The 22,833-nt window shown below is 42.5% G+C and overlaps 1 protein-coding gene across 1 annotated transcript in view; it reads right to left on the bottom strand.

The window, feature by feature from the left end:
• The window catches only part of LOC124776581 (E3 SUMO-protein ligase RanBP2), a 313,159-nt gene that overhangs the window by 237,484 nt on the left and 52,842 nt on the right, over positions 1 to 22,833 (bottom strand). Inside the window, exons 3-4 of the mRNA XM_047251632.1 lie at positions 2,384 to 2,557; positions 1,555 to 1,724 (exon numbers count right to left, since the gene is read on the bottom strand). Of these exons, the coding sequence (XP_047107588.1) occupies positions 1,555 to 1,724; positions 2,384 to 2,557 (344 nt within the window). The remainder of the gene's footprint in view (positions 1 to 1,554; positions 1,725 to 2,383; positions 2,558 to 22,833) is intronic.

Genomic DNA, 22,833 nt, shown 5'->3' with positions numbered 1-22,833 from the left:
TGTGCACGGATGACAAATAGATTTCCCTCTAAACACACATTGGCACAAAATTACAAATGTTCCGGAATTTTTTGAACAGACCATGTATTCATGTCAACTGAGTTATTTGTAAAAAATGTCATGCTGCTGCACAAAGTATGTAATAGGTATATTAACAATAACAATGGCCTCTAATGTTTCGAAAGTACTGCAATGCCATATATTCTTTAGCTCTTTCCAACTGGTGATGCATTATGTATACAGGTGCGAACATTAATTTATGACTTATTTATTAGTCATTTTCTCAATGGGCTTCGTTTTAATATATTTAAAACTGTTCTAATTATGAAATAAAATCAATGTTGGTAAGGCTTTACAGTGAGGTGAAAAATCATACGGTACCTCATAATATTGTGCCACACCTCCTTTTGCCAGGCACAGTGCAAAAACTTTATGTGGCATGCACACACCATCAAAAGTTCCCTGCAGAAAGACTGGGCCGTGCTGCCTCTATAGCGGTCCATAACTGTGAATGTGTTGCCAATGTATAATTTTGAGCATGCACTAACCTCTCAATTATGTCTCAAATTTTTGATGCGATTCATGTTTGCCAATCCGGGAGGCCAAATCATTTGCCTGAATTGTCCAGAATGTTCTTCAAACCAATTGTGAACAATTCTGGCCTGCTGACATGGCTCATTCTCGGCCATAAAAATTCTGTCTTAGTTTAGGAACATGAAGTCCACGAAGGGCTTCAAATGGTCTCTGCAAATGGTTTACAAGTAGCCAAACATAACCATTTCCATTCAATGATCAGTTCAGTTGGACCAGAGGACTTGGTCGATTCCATGTAAACACAACAAACATTACGGAGCCACCACCAGCTTGCAACGTACCTTTTTCTTAACTTAGGTCTACGGCTTCATGTGGTCTGTGCCACATTGATGCTACCACCAGCTATTACCAACTGAAATCAGGACCTGTCTGATTGCCAGTGGTGAGAGGTAATGCCTGAAATTTCTGGTACCCTCCACACAATGTCGACACTGTAGATGTCTAAACATTGAATTCCCCACAATTTCTGAAACTGAACGTCCCATGCATCTAGCTCCAACTACCATTCAGCATTCAAAGTCTGTTAATTACCAATGTGCAGCCATAATTACTTCAGTAACTTCTTAATATTAATCACCGAGTACAAGTGAGAGCTCCTACAACCAACAATCCACTATCCTTTTATAACTCGTGTAGGCTATACTACATCATCTGTACATGTGCGTATCACCATCCCATGGCTCATCACCTCCATGTGTATCTATGATGTTCAATTCCAGAATTTAGAATTTGACAAGAACTTATCTTAAGAAAAGTAACACTGATACACAAATATTGAAAAATCACTGTAAAAAATGTATAGGTAGCAGACTTTCATAATCTTATTATAAGCAAACACAGTATCACTATTCGAGATAATTATATTTTATACAGTATCAAGGCGTTTGCTTCAAAATAGGTTTAATATGTCACTACAACTTGCCCTAACATTTAAATCAGGAAAATAAAATACTTTCTCACCTTCAAAACAACACTGATGCATTCATACCATTCCAAGTTCTCTCTAAACAATGATCTTCGCTCAACTTCGACAATATGATCATAAGCATCCTTAAGTCTGTCTGCTTCTCGATACAGCTTGATAAGACGGATTCTCAGAGAAACATCTGATGGTCTTGCTGACATTTCCGCTGCAAATAATTATAGTGAGATGTTATTAAGAAAAAAATTGCTGATCAGATTGTGCAGACAAAACTGCTGTCATAAGAGACCAAAAAACAAATGCGAATCACACATCCTTTGCCACTGTTAATGTTTACTAGCTTCTCTATCTGTCAGGAAAAATTAATATATTTATTCAAAGTGAAAGTATAAGGTGACCACGAAGAACACCTATGAGAGCAATGAATGTCTACTAATTAAATCATACTAGATAATGAAACAGAAATAAAAGACTTTAAAAATACCACTGAAACTAGTATTGGTTAATCAAAACCTTTGCATCACAGCAATGACGGGAATATCGAAAGTTGTTAAGTCGAGTGTTTAAGGAAGGTGTTGCACCAAACCTGGGAGACAGATGTGTTACAAGGAATAAATAGAAAGTAATAATGGATGGCTTGCACTACGTGCCTCTGGAGATCCAGTACTGGAAGTCTTTTTTCATTCTCTTTGTAACCTCCATGTGTTCTTATTCTGTTCCACACATTTGTCCCAATGAATCAAACTAAAGGCTTAACCATATTTTTCAACTGTGTTTCTCTGAACCACATCCTCGTTATTACATTCCTCGTAACTGGTAAAAGGGCTCTTGGTATCTGTAGCACATTAAATATCATTTGAAACTTACATGATATCAGTGCTTCTAACTCGTGAAGACTCTCCTCTCCTTTTGTAGACAGAAGCCGTTCCTTCAGCCTAAATACGGCAGGATGATGAGGATATAGCTGTGAAGCACGTTCACACCAGTATCGGACACGGCCCAAGTCAATAGAAAGATCACTCTCTCCCAGAAGATCACAAACTACACAGACAACATTAATTTCAACAAAACTTTAGCCAATCAAATATAGGTACATACAGGTACTTACAAAAACAAAAAGCTGAAAAGAACTGTCATTTTAATCATTTAAGCATCTGAAGTAAAATCAGACTACAATTAATATTCTCACAGTAAGAGTTTTAGTTGGGTAGAGTAACTCTGAACGCTGTATCAAGTTGATTGTTGCAAATTGTGACATCTATGACAAGTGCTTAAAAATTAATGGTGACGCTGTTTTGGAGATACAAATTAGAAATAGCTTATTTTGCTAACAATTGTCTGTTGGGATAACAATACACAATCACAGTTAATTTCTATCTGTAAATCTACAGGCACTTTTTAGGTAAATTACACACAAGGCAGCAATAGTAATGTGTCTGATCTGGATCAGAAGAAACAAAAGATTTATGATTGGCCTGCTCAGAGAAAGCAGAATCATCTCTCTCACATTGTAGTGATAACATTTAGAGGCCAGCAGTTGCTCACAAGCTTTTCAGTGTCTTGATGCCGGATACCATCAAAATGGCTAATTATAGCAGTTTTTTTTTCTCTGTCTATCACTGGTATGATGACTTGCCTAATTGGTAAATTTGCTTATGAGGTTCCAGACAAAGCTTTTCGGTTACTTTCACACACACACACACACACACACACACACACACACACACACACACAGAGAGAGAGTTACAAATGAGGACATTGGTGCATCCTCTAAGCAGAAATGGAAACTGTGCATCAAAGATCAATAAAATCTGGGTAACGATAAAAAGTATTACGCAGAACAAATTGTAAAAAAATGTCTCTCTCAACGACAGTTTTGAATAAAGAGTGACGATGACTTAGTGTGACATCACCAGCCGTTTGTGCCCACCGGGGCAATATTCAACAAAATGAACTCTTTCATTGTCGACAGTGGCATATGAACAATGTCTTTAGGACATACTGCAGCCCGTTTTAGCACTCTTTCTGCTATCGTCTTGGTGAAGCTAGTGATTACCCGTTTTTACAGACTTGTGTTCACACTTTTTTGTGTGCAAGCTTTAACAACATTTGTAGAAATGTCCCCAAAGATAGAACTGTGAGAGGACGACCATTGAGAGAATGAGAATGAACTTAGAAACAAAACGTACACTCACTGAAAAACGCACACGTGATGTGACTGTTGCTGATTTAGCATGCACATACTATTGGTCTACATCAACTATTGGTCTACATCAACTATTTGCACTATCCTCAAGAACAAGGACAAGATTAAGGAGATAGATGCTTCAAAGGGAAAGACAAGAGTATCCAAACAACGGTTTTGTAGTCTGGACGATGTCAAATGATTGCTCCTTATATGGATTAATGAGAAACAATTGCAAGGCGACACTATTAGCAAGAAAATCATTTGTTAAAAGGTGAGAATGATTTTCACTGGCCTCGTTAAGCCAACTCTAGGATCATCTGTGGCCGAAGAAGTGTTTAAGGGATGTCATGGGTGGTTCGAGGAGTTTAAGAAAAGAACTGGCATCCACAGCATTGTGAGGTATGGCGAAGCAGCCAGCTCCGATACAAGGGCACCAGAGAACTTCATCAGTAACTTCAAGATGCTCTGCCATAAGAGGTTTTTAATTGTGATGAGACAGGTCTATACGGGAAAAAGATACTAAAGTGTAACTTTATAACAGCAGAGGAGAATGTACTGCGCGGTCACAAGCCAATGAAGACCATCTCACACTGCTATTCTGTGCCAATACAAGCTGCAATTTGAAAATTAAACCGATGCTTTTTATCATTAAAGAAGAGTAAAGTCCAGAGGAGAACTGGGGCAATTGTCCTCTGCTTTCCTCTATAAAGAAGCATTTGAAAACTCAGTTAAGCATTTCAGCACCCTCAGATGCAGTTCCTGTCTTATTTTCTAGGGACTGGACACTAACTTTGGAGCTACTAACAGCCTTTACATGTTGTTGTTGTTGTGGTCTTCAGTCCTGAGACTGGTTTGATGCAGCTCTCCATGCTACTCTATCCTGTGCAAGCTTTTTCATCTCCCAGTACCTACTGCAACCTACATCCTTCTGAATCTGCTTAGTGTATTCATCTCTTGGTCTCCCTCTACGATTTTTACCCTCCACGCTGCCCTCCAATACTAAATTGGTGATCCCTTGATGCCTCAGAACATGTCCTACCAACCGATCCCTTCTTCTGGTCAAGTTGTGCCACAAACTTCTCTTCTCCCCAATCCTATTCAATAGTTCCTCATTAGTTATGTGATCTACCCATCTAATCTTCAGCATTCTTCTGTAGCACCACATTTCGAAAGCTTCTATTCTCTTCTTGTCCAAACTATTTATCGTCCATGTTTCACTTCCATACATGGCTACACTCCATACGAATACTTTCAGAAATGACTTCCTGACACTTAAATCTTTACTCGATGTTAACAAATTTCTCTTCTTCAGAAACGCTTTCCTTGCCATTGCCAGCCTACATTTTATATCCTCTCTACTTCGACCATCATCAGTTATTTTGCTCCCCAAATAGCAAAACTCCTTTACTACTTTAAGTGCCTCATTTCCTAATCTAATTCCCTCAGCATCACCCGACTTAATTAGACTACATTCCATTATCCTTGTTTTGCTTTTGTTGATGTTCATCTTATATCCTCCTTTCAAGACACTGTCCATTCCATTCAACTGCTCTTCCAAGTCCTTTGCTGTCTCTGACAGAATTACAATGTCATCGGCGAACCTCAAAGTTTTTATTTCTTCTCCATGAATTTTAATACCTACTCCGAATTTTTCTTTTGTTTCCTTTACTGCTTGCTCAATATACAGATTGAACAACATCGGGGAGAGGCTACAACCCTGTCTTACTCCCTTCCCAACCACTGCTTCCCTTTCATGTCCCTCGACTCATATAACTGCCATCTGGTTTCTGTACAAATTGTAAATAGCCTTTCGCTCCCTGTATTTTACCCCTGCCATCTTTAGAATTTGAAATAGAGTATTCCAGTCAACATTGTCAAAAGCTTTCTCTAAGTCTACAAATGCTAGAAACGTAGGTTTGCCTTTCCTTAATCTTTCTTCTAAGATAAGGCGTAAGGTCAGTATTGCCTCACGTGTTCCAGTGTTTCTACGGAATCCAAACTGATCTTCCCCGAGGTTGGCTTCTACTAGTTTTTCCATTCGTCTGTAAAGAATTCGTGTTAGTATTTTGCAGCTGTGACTTATTAAGCTGATAGTTCGGTAATTTTCACATCTGTCAACACCTGCTTTCTTTGGGATTGGAATTATTATATTCTTCTTGAAGTCTGTGGGTATTTCGCCTGTTTCATACATCTTGCTCACCAGATGGTAGAGTTTTGTCAGGACTGGCTCTCCCACGGCCGTCAGTAGTTCCAATGGAATATTGTCTACTCCGGGGGCCTTGTTTCGACTCAGGTCTTTCAGTGCTCTGTCAAACTCTTCACGCAGTATCATATCTCCCATTTCATCTTCATCTACATCCTCTTCCATTTCCATAATATTGTCCTCAAGTACATCGCCCTTGTATAGACCCTCTATATACTCCTTCCACCTTTCTGCTTTCCCTTCTTTGCTTAGAACTGGGTTTCCATCTGAGGTCTTGATATTCATACAAGCCGTTCTCTTATCTCCAAAGGTCTCTTTAATTTTCCTGTAGGCGGTATCTATCTTACCCCTAGTGAGATAGGCCTCTACATCCTTACATTTGTCCTCTAGCCATCCCTGCTTAGCCATTTTGCACTTCCTGTCGATCTCATTTTTGAGACGTTTGTATTCCTTTTTGCCTGTTTCACTTACTGCATTTTTATATTGTCTCCTTTCATCAATTAAATTCAATATTTCTTCTGTTACCCAAGGATTTCTACTAGCCCTCGTCTTTTTACCTACTTGATCCTCTGCTGCCTTCACTACTTCATCCCTCAAAGCTACCCATTCTTCTTCTACTGCATTTATTTCCCCCATTCCTGTCAATTGCTCCCTTATGCTCTCCCTGAATCTCTGTACAACCTCTGGTTCTTTTAGTTTATCCAGGTCCCATCTCCTTAAATTCCCACCTTTTTGCAGTTTCTTCAGTTTTAATCTACAGGTCATAACCAATAGATTGTGGTCAGAGTCCACATCTGCCCCTGGAAATGCCTTACAATTTAAAACCTGGTTCCTAAATCTCTGTCTTACCATTATATAATCTATCTGATACCTTTTAGTATCGCCAGGGTTCTTCCATGTATACAACCTTCTTTCATGATTCTTAAACCAAGTGTTAGTTATGATTATGTTGTGCTCTGTGCAAAATTCGACCAGGCGGCTTCCTCTTTCATTTCTGTCCCCCAATCCATATTCACCTACTATGTTTCCTTCTCTCCCTTTTCCTACACTCGAATTCCAGTCACCCATGACTATTAAATTTTCGTCTCCCTTCACAATCTGAATAATTTCTTTTATTTCATCATACATTTCTTCAATTTCTTCGTCATCTGCAGAGCTAGTTGGCATATAAAGTTGTACTACTGTAGTAGGCGTGGGCTTCGTATCTATCTTGGCCACAATAATGCGTCCACTATGCTGTTTGTAGTAGCTTACCCGCATTCCTATTTTCCTATTCATTATTAAACCTACTCCTGCATTACCCCTATTTGATTTTGTGTTTATAACCCTGTAGTCACCTGACCAGAAGTCTTGTTCCTCCTGCCACCGAACTTCACTAATTCCCACTATATCTAACTTCAACCTATCCATTTCCCTTTTTAAATTTTCTAACCTACCTGCCCGATTAAGGGATCTGACATTCCACGCTCCGATCCGTAGAACGCCAGTTTTCTTTCTCCTGATAACGACATCCTCTTGAGTAGTCCCCGCCCGGAGATCCGAATGGGGGACTATTTTACCTCCGGAATATTTTACCCAAGAGGACGCCATCATCATGTAATCATACAGTAAAGCTGCATGCCCTCGGGAAGAATTACGGCTGTAGTTTCCCCTTGCTTTCAGCCGTTCGCAGTACCAGCACAGCAAGGCCGTTTTGGTTATTGTTACAAGGCCAGATCAGTCAATCATCCAGACTGTTGCCCTTGCAACTACTGAAAAGGCTGCTGCCCCTCTTCAGGAACCACACGTTTGTCTGGCCTCTCAACAGATACCCCTCTGTTGTGGTTGCACCTACGGTACGGCTATCTGTATCGCTGAGGCACGCAGGCCTCCCCACCAACGGCAAGGTCCATGGTTCATATAACCAGAATTTCTTTGGGTTTGTGAAATATCATTCGACAATAACTGCTATGGTAGTCATTAAAGTCTTGTGTTGCTCTCTTGACAGCCAAACACATTTAATTCAGAAACTCCATCTATAGCCCTATGCTTTGTTTTAAACCTATTAAGCAGTAATCTCTGTATCTTTAGAAGTTTCTTTACAGTGACTCTATACTATGGGGGTTCCCTCCCATTATTGACTGTTCTACTGGGTACATACCTATCCAGTGCACGTTCAACTATTGTTTTAGACTTGAGCCAGAGCTCCTCTACATGCTCCTGCCCTGTGCTGGAAATTCAATTTCCTATTGAGATACAACACTACTGATCTTTTGTCTAGTTTACTAAACATATGTATCTTTTTGCTTGTTTTTGTTCTTTGTACTTCAATAATCATTGTTGCACAATCACATCGTGGTCACTGACACCAATTTTAATGAGGACATCCTCAAAGAGGTCAGGTCTATCTGTTGCCATTAGATCCAACATACTTCGATCATGTTCGATCATGAATGGGGTCCCTAACTATCTGTTCTACACAGTTTTCAGAGAAGGCATTTAGTAATGTTTCACAGTGTGTTTTATAATGCCCAACATAAAAAAAGCTGAGATTTGTTCAATTAATTGATGGATGATTTAAGTCTCCACCAATGAAGTTTTCGGATACATCAAGAGATGAGTCTGGTGGGCGATAGATTCAATCATCATTTTATGCCCAACCCCGATAATGAGTCTTGCCCAAACAATCTCACATGCAGCTTCAATTTCTACCTCAGCAGATTGGAGTTTCTTGTCTACTGCACAAATACACCACCTCCATTTTCCATTTGCCTATTGTTTCGATATACACTTAAATTTTCCCAAAAATCTTACTTACCAATTTCAGGTTTCAACCAGCTTTCTGTACCTGGTATTATGTGATCTACATTCCTTTTCATGAGCACTTCAAACTCTTTTGTTGCAAATGCTTTGGCAGTTTACCCTTAGAAACTTAAATACCCTCGCCTGTGGGAGCCATTTCTTTCACTCTTACACTGATACTTGCATGTTTCCTACAGCTCTCATTAACTAGATTGGTCAGAGACTCACCTAATTTAAAAACAACACAGTCGGCTAACTGAGTAGCAGCCTCTGATATGTAGTTCACACCTGACCCATTTAGGAGACCTAACAGTTCTCAACCCTATGGCGCAAGTCCAGGAAGTCTCAGCCTAGCTTGACACAGAAGCTTCAAAGTCTCTAGTCCAATCCTTCCACTTGACTGAACAAATGGCCATGATCAGTTCTGGAGACAATGTTGCAAACTGTGAGATTCATTAAAGCTCAATGCACAAAGCTGGACTTCTCAACTGGCTCTGTCAGTTGCTGGAATGACCCAAGTATGACCTCAGAGACCAAATGAGGGACATCATTTTTTCGTGCACCCCAATCTGGAGTTTCTTGCACCATGTTCCCTAAATGGTTGCTGGAATAGCCTCTTCAACATGATGGGTAAGGCCCTCAGGCAAACACACTGAGTGCACCTTGTATCCTGTCCTGTCCTGCCCCTTGCTGCCATTTCCCTAAGAGGTGCCATCATTAGCTGTATGTTTGAACTGCCAACGATTAGTACACCTCTACCCTTGCATGTTTCTCTCTTATTGACACCGGACAAAACAGGCGAAATGAGCCCCATTGGCTCAGTTTCAATTTCAGTGAAAGACAGAACCTCAAACTTGCAGGTTAGGGAAATCACTATAACACCTCGAGTCCTCCCTGGTACCCGACACCCCGTGCAGGACGCAGAGCTCTATCATTGACATACCACTCACTGTCAAGTTGAAGAGTAATGACAGATCCTGTACTTTCTGCAGAGAAGACAAGATCCACTGGAGAGTGTAGTACTTGAGGTACCTCTCGTACAGGTATCACAAGTACACAACTCTTGGGAGCTCTTCCAACACACTGATTCACAGCAACTGCCAATCATTTGACAGTAGTCGAGGCAATTTCCAGTTGCTTATGAATGTCGACCAACTCATCCCATGCAAACTGCAAGTGAAGTGAAGATGTTTACACTGCCACCGCCAGCTGACTTCTGCTGTGATGAAGGTCAAGCGAGGCGCACGTCATAACAGTAGCATCAATGCAAGCATGCATTTGCAGAACATACTACTACTACTACTACTACTACTACTACTACTCCTGCTGCTGATGATGATGATGATGATGCTGCAAGAGTAGTTTTTTAAGGAAGTTCAATAATTTTTGACCTACCCTCATAATTTAAAACGTATTCTGAGTCTCCTGGGTGTGCAAGGTGATTAGTTCTACAAATAAAGCAAGTGACCCTTAGTAACTAATATGTGGTTATTGATTATGAGCCATTTCGCCTCTATCCATAACAGTTTTGCAACTTATTAACAGTTCAGCAGGCTTTTTTTTTTGGTGTTGGACTTGCACTAAGCCAGCTGAACATCTCAGAAGTGGTCTCCCAGTCATACCTACATTTAATTTCATTTGCTATATGGTAACTAATGATGGTGGGCACCAAAATTAATTGCCCAACTACACTTTAACGACCAAGCCAGAGCATAGCTCAGAATGCAACATTAATGGGGAAAAAAAGGGTGGGGGGGGGAAATCACATGGGAGTATAAGTCAGGCTACAATTTTTTCGACACGAGCCATCTATCAACCGAAAACTGAACTCATTTCATTTGAGAACAATGTGCAGATGCCAACAAGGAATTTCTTATTGTAGCAGCCATACATCTACAGCAGTTCACCATCTGATGGAATAGTCTTTCATAGGCAGCCTGCAAGCAACATTATTTTAACTTCTTTGAGAGGTATTATGCCTCCCTGGGTTTAGGACAGATAGGCCTCCTCCATATAATCTGGCTGTAGTGTCTAACCATTTGCTGTCGAGAAACTAAATGAGCATTTCTATCAATTCTCTATGCAACTGACATATCATGTTGCTCATAATACGAGGGTGTGTAGAAAAGAAATGCTTTTAAATTTTATTATGAGTACAACTTTTTAAATAAAACCATCATTATTAACATTCTACATCTGTATTGTTCATATCTACATATTTAATTCTCAATATTGTCACCCTGGCAACAAACACATTTCTCTGAACGAGTGACCAGTTTGTTTATAGCGTCACTATAGTTGGATTTTGTTGAAGGACCTAAACCTCACCTCTGCTTGCTCCGCTTCATCACTATTAAAGTGAAGTCCACAGAGTTGTTCTTTATGTTTTGGAAACAGAAGAAAATCGGATGGGACCAATCCAGGGCTGTACAGAGGATGAGAAATTATGTCTAATTGTTGCAGATGTCTCAGCAATCTTGTGTGGTCTGACATTGTTATGTTGAAGGAGATGGTGCTCCATGTGAGGATGCAATTTTCTGCAGTTAAAAATTCGATTACAGCACAATGTTTCCCATCCACTGACAGTTATGTTACACACTGCCACATTAGAAGTTAACAATTTGGATCCTTACAACAGCAATTGGTACCAACTTCCTCAACGGTGAAGCAGGAAATTCTACTAAGTAATATGCATGACAAGTAATACCTCAACTGATATTGGTAACAGAATTAATAATTTGGAGGCCTTACTTTTCAGCATGCCCTCATAGCATCCAGTCCTTTGGCTGCATCCATAGCAACAGGCAAGGCAGTTTTTGTAACTCTTCAGGCTTTCCCGGCGATCTAATGATATCTTGGGTTGTCGGGTGTTCTGCCGGATATCAGCGTCGTACTTGCACGATATTTCGGTCACGTAGCTACAGACCTTCATCAGGTGCGACCTGAGACTCAGGTCGCACCTGATGAAGGTCTCGAGCTACGTGACCGAAATATCGTGCAAGTACGACGCTGATATCCGGCAGAACACCCGACAACCCAAGATGTCAAGGCAGTTTTTAATTACACGAGTAAATATGTCGGTTACATTTTTCTTGGTTCCTTTAAATGGACCCAACTACTTCCCACCCTCAGTTTTTTTCATCCCGGTGATGATATTGGATATGAGGCACTGAACATCATGGTCATCAGCACCCCCAGCGAAAAGTCGGCATGCCACCATTGTGTGTGTGTGTGTGTGTGTGTGTGTGTGTGTGTGTGTGTGTGTGTGTGTGTCCACATGCTGAGATTTCAGAACCTATGCAACACTGGTGTCGGTATTGGCGAGGATGTTGGCATGTCTCCAGCCAACCCAAGGGCTGTCCCAATATCAGTATATAAGACACACATATCCGAAACATGCTGAACAAAGTGGCACAACACAAACGCCTCAGAGTGATGAAAACATTTTGGTGGAGGAGCAAACCACGTGTTAAAGTGGTATGTGCTATGCGCAGTCTGATAAGCAGCACTTCCTTCCCTTGGTGCGGTGGGCATGGAGACTGCCCATGCCTGTGTGGTCAATTTGAGCAACTGCAGTTTGTTCTCCACCACCCTCCAACCATTCAGTTTCCCACTGACACAATTTGACTGTCAGATAATAAGATGACAGCATCTAAGGGGATGGTACATCCAACATACAAATCATCCTGACATGCTGCTTTATTGGGTGTATCATTTCCCTGTATCTTTATGAGCAGAGGTACCCAGCAAAAGATCAACTCCTTGCCACGGTATTGAAGCCACTGATACGGAGTCATGGATCAGCTGAATCAATTAGTCTACCAGATAGATTTGACAGGCCACTTTTGTGCACTTAGAAAGTCAAAACAGATGATGCCTGTGAATCCGCTGCAGTGTCATCACAATGCTATACAAATTCCATATGATAAGTTGTAAGTTGTTTCAGAAGGTGCGCTTTGTTGTTCCATCCCTAGCTGTGTATTCACTATATCTCCACATTCTTTAGACAGTCAGTGGCATGTATCCCAGATGGCTTGATCACATGGGGCAAATTCCTGAACAGCTGCTCGAAGTCAGGGTCAACCACTGCTCTAAATGTCGGCAACTGAAGCAATGCTGAGATTTTCAGGTCGTATGAAACCAGAAGATTATGCTGCTGAATTGAGAGTGGTGGTTCACCAGCCTCTGCACACTGACTGAACTACGCTGGTCGAAGAGGCTCCGAAGGATACCTGAGCGCCACTGTGGTGGACAGTGCCTAACATCTTAAGGTAAGAAATACGGGCTAATCCAAAAACCACACCATCATAATCTAGCTGTGACCTGACAAATGCCCTATGAAACAGCAGAAGGCGTGACCTGTCAGCTCCCAATGTCTTTCTGCTGAGACATTTCAAAATATTCTATGATTTGAAGTCTCACAGTGGTTGCAAACAATGTGACACTGAGTACACAGCCTTGTGGGGATGGGGTTTGACCCATTCTTCTGAACTTAGCAATCAGACAGACATGGCATTATCAACGTGATATCAAAAGGCAACAGTTGTTGTTGTTGTTGTTGTTGTTGTTGCTGTTGTTGCTGTTGAGGGATTAGACAAGAAGTGGTAGACATTCATGAAGCTCCTGGTCATGAAATTGGTTAAGGATGTTGCACCTCCCAAGCAGTGTCGTACACTTATTTGAGGTCACCACCAACCAAATGGTTTCGGCTTAAGAAGTAATTTTAAGTAGCTGTTCCAGTAGAGTTCAACTGTCAAGGACAGAATAGTAAAACAGAGTGGGATAGGTGACCTTGGGATTCAAGGAGCCACACAAGGTGGCAGTTGACCATGCATTTGAGTGTCTTCCCAATACAACTGGTAAGGGCTATACACCAGTAACTGTTAGGGTTAGTAAAATCCTTGCCTGGTTTCCACAATGGAATTAATATTGCCTCCTTCCCAATCTTGGGGTACTGTCCATCAAATCAAATCTGACAAACATGACAGGAGCTTGCCTTGGGTTTCATAGCATAGAGGATGATGCATTGCATAATAAATCTGATGAAGTTCTGGAGCAGTGTCTCTGGTTTCAGACAGAGTTGCAAGTTATAAATTCCTTCCAGTAATTCCTCTTCCGTTCTTTTATCAGTCAGATCATTTGTGCTCTCACTGATCTGAAGGCATGAATGTTTTCTGTAAGTGAATGGTGTTTGACTTTCCACAAAGCTGGACGCCTGGCTCCACCACGAGACAGGCCATCTGAAGCGGTTGCTAGAGAGGGGAATGGAATCTGCGGCAACTGGCAGGGTCCCTCCGGTAGTACAGTCCACCTTCTCCTGGGCACAATCCTGTTGTTCGAACAGCAATCAATTTGTCCTTTGAACCATTCATCTTTGCAGTCTCCTCTTGACCTTCCACTGAGTCGCCAGATGAATCCATACCAGATAGTAGTAATCTGGACTGTAAATTGGTGGAACTGAGTCCACAACAGCTTGGGAGCAGAAACAAAGGTCAATGGCTGATGATGACCCTGCAGTTGTGGAAAACTGTGTGATCTGACCAGAGTTAAAAAGGCCGATATTCTCCGAATGGATATTTCGACCTCTGGAGCACATGGTAGCCGAACCCCACAGCACACTTTGTACGCTGAAGTCTACTACGAGGAAGAACGGGTGAGAAGTAACCAGGAGAGATCTGCAAGTGTATCTGCATCCAACAGACCAAGATGTGGAAGATATAAAGAACACACTGCAATTTTAACAGGTGACAGAACTCCCGGTGTCATTACTTGTATGCCTGTGGTATTATGAACGGGAGAGGAATGGCATCCGTCATCACCAAAAATAGCTGCTCTCCACTCTTAGCCCCGTCTATTAAGATTATCCTTCCTTTAGGGGTGGTTGTTCCGTAACACTTTGGAGCCTAAAGCTGCACAAACATCTACTGATCCTAAAGGCCACAGGTATAGCTTTCAATGTTAGAAAAAACTTTGTGAGAAGACACTCAGATCTAGTCCTGTTGAATGATTATGATGTCAATCTCTACTTGAGAAACAATACAATCAAGCTACAGTAAATAGCACATAATCAATTCCCTTCACCAAGGTTTAGCAATGTACTGATAAATGCACAGTTCAAGTCAGGATATTTGAGAAGATCACACGTGACAATTTGAAATACCGTTAAATTTTGTTTCACTTTTGCTTCTGCATTGTGCATATTACATTAAGAAATTTCGCCATTTTATGTGCATGGTGTAAAAAATGTTAGGTTTTAAGCAATTTGTTACAGATTATCATTACTGTAATTCTTTTCTATCATAATAATGGCTTCCTTGTTTTTCAATTAACAAAATACACATATGTGAACCAGTAAAAAAGTCATGAAAGAAACTTGGAACAACAATTTAAAACATAAAACAAATAAGTTAAATAAATAATTAGAACAGTAATGAATGTTCAGATATTTTAATACGGTATGTTGAAAATCTTCCGAGTACACTGTGTATAGTTTATTTTCCAAAATTTATATTTCAGAAACAAGCTTTATTACACAGGGATGTATGCGACTTGAAAGCTTCTTTAATTTATGTTATAATAAAAGTTTCCTTTTTGAAAATTAATTAATGGTGGTAGCGTATTTTCAAAAATTTCAAATTATTACAAAATATGATCATACAGAACATTGATTACATATCAACTGTTATATGGAACACATTTCATGGTTTCGCACCTATTCCCTCTAAACCTAAAATGCAAAATTACCTTTCCGAGTGTGTTAAAAGCGAAACTGGACACAAACGAAAAAACATTTATTGTACAATTCTGTCACTCTACCTACCTATCATGTTACATCATGATCGTTTACTGACACTTTGGAACATTCCTTTGTTAGTAGCCTTCTGATGGTGTGCAGCAGTATGCAGCTGGGGTTCCAAGCTTGCCATTGATGGCTTCCGAACAAGTTTGGGTTTAAATGTCTGTGGCTCCCACTCCTCCCCCTTTACAGGTATGCTGACAAGTGCATGTACTCTTACTTGAATCTGTGGTCCGAGTTTGTGTGGCAGCTCTCACTTTGTAACTGGCTTCTTAAGGGTCAATGCAAAAGAAGTAGCAAACAGATGTTGCACAGCTTTGGGAGCTTCTTTAGCCTCACCCTATATAGTATGCATCTTTTAACTTTCAACTCCTAAATTCTCCTTTCCTCACTATAAACCCCACACTCACTGCTCCATAGTGGGTAATCCCTGGAGAAGTTTGTACATTTCAGAGGAAGTCTACATGAATCACCTTATTTGTGAGCTGATCCTCCACAACTTTGACATGGAGCCCTCCCGTTGCATGCCATGGTGGTATGACCAAAACTTTGACATTTTAAGCATCGCATTGGGTTTGGGAACAAACAGTCGGACCTTAAGATGGATAGAGCCTGCAATAATTATGTTCAGGGAATTCCAGACCGTTGAACAATAGAATAAACATTGCAAATTTTTTCCAGTGTGCCACTGACACTCCTCACATAGCTCTGAACTTCCACGACACTCATATTTTTCCATTCATCACATAACTCCTCAGAGTCCATCTCCATTATGTTGGAGCATGTAACGAAGCTTTACAGAAGTGAAAGGTGTTACGAACTCTACCACAACAGGCTAACCACCTAATGCCTTGCATCCCAGAAGTTAAGATACTTTGACAGGCCACTTTCAGCTAGAAGTGTTCAATTACCAAGTCATTTAACACTTTTTAAGGATCCAGCAAATACTTCTCCAACCAACTGTTTTTTTTTTCTCTTTTTCTTCTTCTTTTTTTTGGCGCAAAAAAATTGGACTCATACGCACCCAAGTCAAAACCATAGAACATGGAGACAGAGATTAGTTAAAAAACGATTATATGTCAATCCCACCTGACATGAGGAGAGACAGCTAATAACAGGGACATGGAGAAACGACTACAAAAGACATCAAACAGGAACGGAGATCCAAAACTAAAAGTTAAATTGCCTTCGCCATATTACTTTGAAGGATAAAAAATAAAACGCGCTCGACAGCCCAAGTGTCATTTGCTAAAACGGCCCATAGCTCAGACGGCAAACCCTGGCGGGAACATAAACGATTAAAAAATGGTCATTCCGTTAGGAACTGGTGGACAGTTACAACTTGGGTGCAAAATGTACAAAGTGGTGGGGGAGCGCTAGCTATCAAATGAAGATAGCTAAAACGGCAGTGGCCAACATGCAGCCTAATTAAAATGACCTCCTCCTGGTGGGAGAGCCGAGAGGAGGTCATTCAAGCCACTGGGAGAGGCTTAGTAATCCAGAGATTATTCTCATGAAGGGAGGACCAATGGCAATGCCAAAGGGATACCATCTCCTGACAGATGAGTGGCCATGCATGGCAGACAAATGGCACGTATACCTGCTGAGGAGAAAGTCACACTGACAGGACAGTGGTAGTTCAGCAGCTTCAGCATACGGACTCTCAGACTACCTATTGCAAAAGGCACCAGTGGCCAAACACATGCCACGATGGTTGACAATGTTGAGACAGCATAAGAGGGACGGACGAGCAGACACACAAACAAAGCACCCATAGTCTAGTTTCGAATAGACAAGGGACCAGTACAAACTGAGGAGGGTGGTTCAATTTACACCCCAGGAAGTACTATTGAGGACATGTCAGACATTGAGGGACCGCATACAGCAGGCTGCCAGGTAAGACACATAGGAGCGTCAAAAGTGTTTCCCATCGAGCATGAGCCCCAGGAATTTTGTAGTTTTAACGAATGGAAGAGCAGCAGGCCCAAGATGTAAAGATGGTGGGAGCAACCAACTGCACTGCCAGAAATTCATACAGATGGTTTTGTCAGTGGAAAAACCAAAAGCCATTGTTGATGCTCAAGGAGTAAGACGACCAAGACATCTCCGTCCAGGAGTAGACTATCAAGACATCGCTGAAAAAACCGCTAAGTGAGACAAGTCTGTGGAGAGCTGCAATAGATGGCAAAATCGTCAACAAACAGGGAGTCAAAGATGCCTGGTGGCAGACAGGCCATTATAGGGCTAACAGCTATAGCAAAGAGGACGACACTCAGGACAGAACTCTGAGGTAACCCAGTTTCCTGGGTAAAATTGTCTGACAAGGCAGAACCCACATGCACCTTGAAAACACAGCCTTTTAAAAACTCCTGAAGAAAACAGGGCACACGACCACGGAAGCCCCACGTGTAAAGATTATGAAGGATACCAATTCTCCAACAGGTGTCATAGGCCTTCTTCAAATCTTAAAACATGGCCACAGTCTGGGATTTCCGCAGAAAACCATTCATGACCTGGGTGGACAAAGAGATGGTCAACTGCAGAATGGCGCACTCAAAATCCACACAGTGCAGTTGTTAGCAAATTGTGAGACTCGTGCCACCATACAAGCGAGGCACGAATCATACATTTCATCACCTTGCAAACACAGCTGGTGAGATAGATGTGGCGATAGCTAGAAGGAAGGTTTTCGTCCGTACCAGGCTTAGATATGGGTATGAAACTGGCTTCATACCAACGTCCGGGAAATGTTCCCGCTGCCCACATGCGGTTGTATGTATTAAGCGGAAGGTGCTTGCTTGCAAGGGAGAGGTGCTGAAACATCTGAATGTTGACAGCGCCTGGCTCTGGGGCGGAGGATCGGGAAGAATGGAGAGCATGCTCTAGCTACTTTATAGTAAAGGCAGCATTGCAGCACTCACAATTCTGAGAAGAGAAGGGTATCACTAGTCTCCTCTGCTTGTTTCCAATGGAGGAAGGCAGGGTGATAGTGGCAAGAGCCCGAAATTTCTGCAAAATAGCGGCCCAAGGCGTTTGAGATAGCAATAGTGTCCACGATGACATCTGCTACTGTCAGGCCAGAAATTGGCAAATGGATATTGGTCGCAGAGAGCTGCCGGGGTTTGGCCCACACAACATAGGAAGAGGTGGAACTTTTAAAAGAACTAGTGAATGTGATCCATCTAGCTTTTTTGCTATCCTGAAAAGCATGACGACACTTTGCACTCACCTGTTTATAATGAACGCAGTTTGCCATTGTAGAATGGCAGTTAAAAATGTGGAGAGCACGTGTCCACATGCAAATTGCGTTGCAGCGTGCCTCAGTCCAACAAGGGACTGGGACACGGTGTCATAAAAAGGAAGTGCAAGGAATGGAACGTTTGGCAGCAGTAAGGATAACATTTATGAGATACTCCACCTAGTCATCACAACTGGTGACATCTTGTTTTTCGAATGTCACTGGGGAGGAGTAAAACAGACAGCCAGCCTTGGTAAGATGCCATTTCGATGTGCATGCAGTTGGGGTAGGAGTCAGCAAACAGTTAGCACACTGAAAATGTTCAGTCAAGTAGATGTCCAAACGAACCACTCACGATTGTGGACAAGCTGGACAGTGCAGAGGGATAGGTCCAAATGGGAAAAATTGTGCAAGAGGCATAAGAGGTTACGTTGATTAAGAAGGTCCGCCAAGAGGGCACCTCTCTAACATCCCAAGGGGATGATGAGCATTAAAGTCACCGAGTAGCAGAAATGGGGGAGGTAGCTGCCCAATAACCTGAAGGAGGTATGCCGTGACATCGAAAGATAGAGGAATATAAATTGTACAGAAGGAAAAAGTCAGGTGAGGAAGGAAAAGGCAAACTGCAACAGCTTGAAGACGGGTAGTCAGGGAGATGGGTTAACTATGAATGTCATCCTGTATGAGCAGCGTGATGCCCTCAGGGGATGGAATGCCGACCTCAGGGGGAAGGTCAAATTGAACAGGAAGAAATGTGAAAGCTTAATGTGGTCGTCTCCTGAAGGCAGGGTATAAGGGGATGCTGCAATGCCAAAAGCAGCCATAAATCCTCTTTGTGGCCGTAAACTTTCCATTGGAGGAGAGTCATGATGAGGAAGAGATGAAGGGGCTCTCACTTCAGGACCTGTAGAGTGACAGTCTGCGGAAACTTGCTGCTACACAGCACAAAAGCAGGATGATCCTGCTCAATGAGATCCACAGAAGCATCAGCTTGCTTGTGCTGTCAATCTACTGAGTCCAACGCAGAAAAATAGTTGGTGGTGCGCACCAGTGACACAGAGGTGGGCCGGGCTAAGGTGTCACGTGGTAACAATGTAGAAGAGGGCCTTCGAGTCAGTGAAGGAGAAGACCATCAGCCTTTGTTGGACTACTTCGAGCTTTTCCGGTTAGTAGAGGAAGACTCGCATGTTGTTTGCCTGGAGTGACTTAGGAAGTCTTCACAGGAGTACTACACCTGTCTTTTACGGGTGTGTAGCTGGAGGCTTCGCCCCTTGAGACGAGAGTGTGATGGCTTGTTGCACAGCTGGACAGGGGGATGGCAAGGGTACCTTGACACTGGGTGATTTCACAACCTCAGAGCTGAGTTTGAGGTCACACGTCTGCGTGGCCATGTCCTTCATGGAGCGAGGGGTAATAAGAACAGAACTATAAGTGCCAGACAGGAGAACACAGGGTTTGCAACCAGCCAAAAGCTTGCGAGCGACTGGGTAAGGCAGCCTCCATTTGGACTTATCAAAGTTCTTTTAATACAGTGTTCTGAACTTTTTTTATATATAATTTATGGATTTTTTTTCCAAAATGCCAATCCATAACATTTTGATTTATTTTCTGTTGATTAGTACCATGTAGTTCTACATTCCCTAAAAAAAGGGGAGATTCCAATTTTAGGTTGATCAGGTTTTATAAACAATTGAAATTTTTGCCATACATAAAACCTGTTTTATTACCACATTATCACATAACAGGCTCACAAAAATCAAAACCTAGCCTTATTTAACATAATTTTAGCTTTGAAAGATGAGCAAGACTCATTTTTCAAGCATTTTAAATGGTTCCAAAATGTTTGCGAAAGGTCCAAAGACTTCAGTGCACTCTGTTTTGTACTGAAATTAGCCAGTTGGCTGGTTGGTTGGTTTAAAGGAGAGGGGGGGGGGGGGGGGGGGGGAGACAGGCAAACTGCGAGGTCATCAGTCCCTTGTTTCCAGTAGAACAACTACCCAAGGGAAAGAAGAAAACAAAGAAGACGTATGGCACAATAACAGGAGAAAGGAAGAACCAGAAGGACAACAAACACTACAATGGACAAAACATGACAAGAAAACCACAGGGATATGCAAGAAACATGGAGATGAGATTAAAAACAAGGAAGCAGATTACTAAAACCCACTCTCACGAATAAAACGTAAAACTAAAGCTGGTAGGGTAATGGGAAAGTTGAAAGTCCACCGCAAAGTGGCTAAAAGTAGTCAGTCCACCAAGAGGTGGACGACTGTCATTTGGGAGCCACAGTGACACTGAGGTGGGTCCTCGCAACGGAGGGTGTAACCATGTGTGAGCCACGTATGGCCAATGCGGAACCAACAAAGGACAAATGATTCCCTGCAAGAAGCCCGCAGGGACGACTTCCACACATTTTCAGTCTCCTTAATGACCTGCAGTTTGTTGTGCACACTGTTATGCCACTCCGTCTCCCAAAGCCAAAAAACCTAGCAGTGTAAGACAGAACACCAAGTCAGTTTCAGAGATGCCCATCTCCAGGGGCGGTTTCCATATAGCCCGTTTGGCCAGCCTGTTGACAAGTTCGTTGCCTGGGATTCTAAAGTTTCCTGGGATCCACACAAACACCACTGAGCGACTGGACTGTTCCAGGGCAGAGATGGACTCCTGGATGTTCGCTACCAAAGGATGGCGAGGGTAGCGCTGGTGGATAGCTTGTATGCTGCTCAGGGAGTCAGAACAGAGAAGATACAACTCACCAGAACAAGAACAGATTTACTGAAGTGCACGAGATATGGCCACAAGCTCTGCAATGAATACACTACAGCCAGCGGGCAAGGACTGCTGTTCAATATAATCTCTGTGGACACAGGCAAAGCCAACATTACCATCAGCCACTGAGCCGTCAGTGTAAACAACTTCAAAGCCTCGAACACATCAAGAATCTAGAGGAAGTGGCATCTCGGCCGAAGCTTTGTCTGGACTTTTTACACCATAAAGGTGTACGTGAATGGACTTCAAGTGGAGGTGGTAAAGGCAAGGACTCCAGTTCGGAGAGAAGGGATCGCAAGCAAACCGCAATCTTGAGCCCTTACCTGGGCTGCCGATGCAGGAGATGAACTGCCATTGGCGGGAAAAGGAGATGGTGATTCAGATGCGCAGTAGAACTATGAACGTGTGCAATGTAACTGCCGAGCAGTTGTGCACGTCACATCCGCAATGGAGGGACTCTGGCCTCCACCAAGACACTGGTCACTGGACTAGTTCTAAACGCTCACGTCGCTAGGTGACCACCACAATGATGCACTGGGTCAAGTAAACAACACTGAGGGCACCGCCAAACCGTAAACCAGACTCCCGTAGCCAAGGCGGGATTGAACAAGGGCTCTGTAGAGCTGCAGCAGCACAGAGCAATCTGCACCCCAGTTGGTGTTGATCAGGCAGTGGAGGACATTGAGGTGCTGCCAGAACTTCTGCTTAAGCTAACAAAGGTGATGTAGCCAAGTAAATCGGGCGTCGAAAACCAGTCCTAAAAATCGATATGTCTCCACTACAGTGAGTGTATCGTCATGAAGTTCTCATTCTGGATGAATGGTACAATGCCAACAGAAGTGCATGACACACGACTTCGTGGCTGAAACTGGAAGCCACGGGCTAGAGCCCATGACTGCGCCTTGTGAATGGCTCAGCAACACCAGTACTGGAGAGCAATACAAAATGCAGAAGTTATCCGCATACAGAGAAGGAGACCGACGGCCCTACAGCTGCTTCTAGGCCATTAATGGCTACTAAAAATAGAGATACACTCAATACGGAGCCCTGCAGAACACCATTCTCCTGAATACGTGGGGAACTATGGGAGGCACCAACTAGGACATGGAAAGTACAGAGTGACAGGAAGTTCTGGATAAAAATCAGGAGCAGACCCCAGAGACCCCATTCATACAATGTGGCAAGGGTATGATGTCGCCAGGACATGTCGTATGCTTTACGTAAATCAAAAAGACGGCAACAAGGTGCTGGCATCTGGTAAAGGCTGTTCGGACGGCAGACTCGAGGGACAACAGTATCAGTTGTAGAGCGACCCTGGCGGAAGTCACCCTGACATGGAGCC

Source organism: Schistocerca piceifrons, chromosome 2 (genome assembly GCF_021461385.2).
Source record: "Schistocerca piceifrons isolate TAMUIC-IGC-003096 chromosome 2, iqSchPice1.1, whole genome shotgun sequence".
Lineage (NCBI taxonomy): Eukaryota > Metazoa > Arthropoda > Insecta > Orthoptera > Acrididae > Schistocerca > Schistocerca piceifrons.
This window is presented reverse-complemented; position numbering and strand designations above follow the sequence as displayed.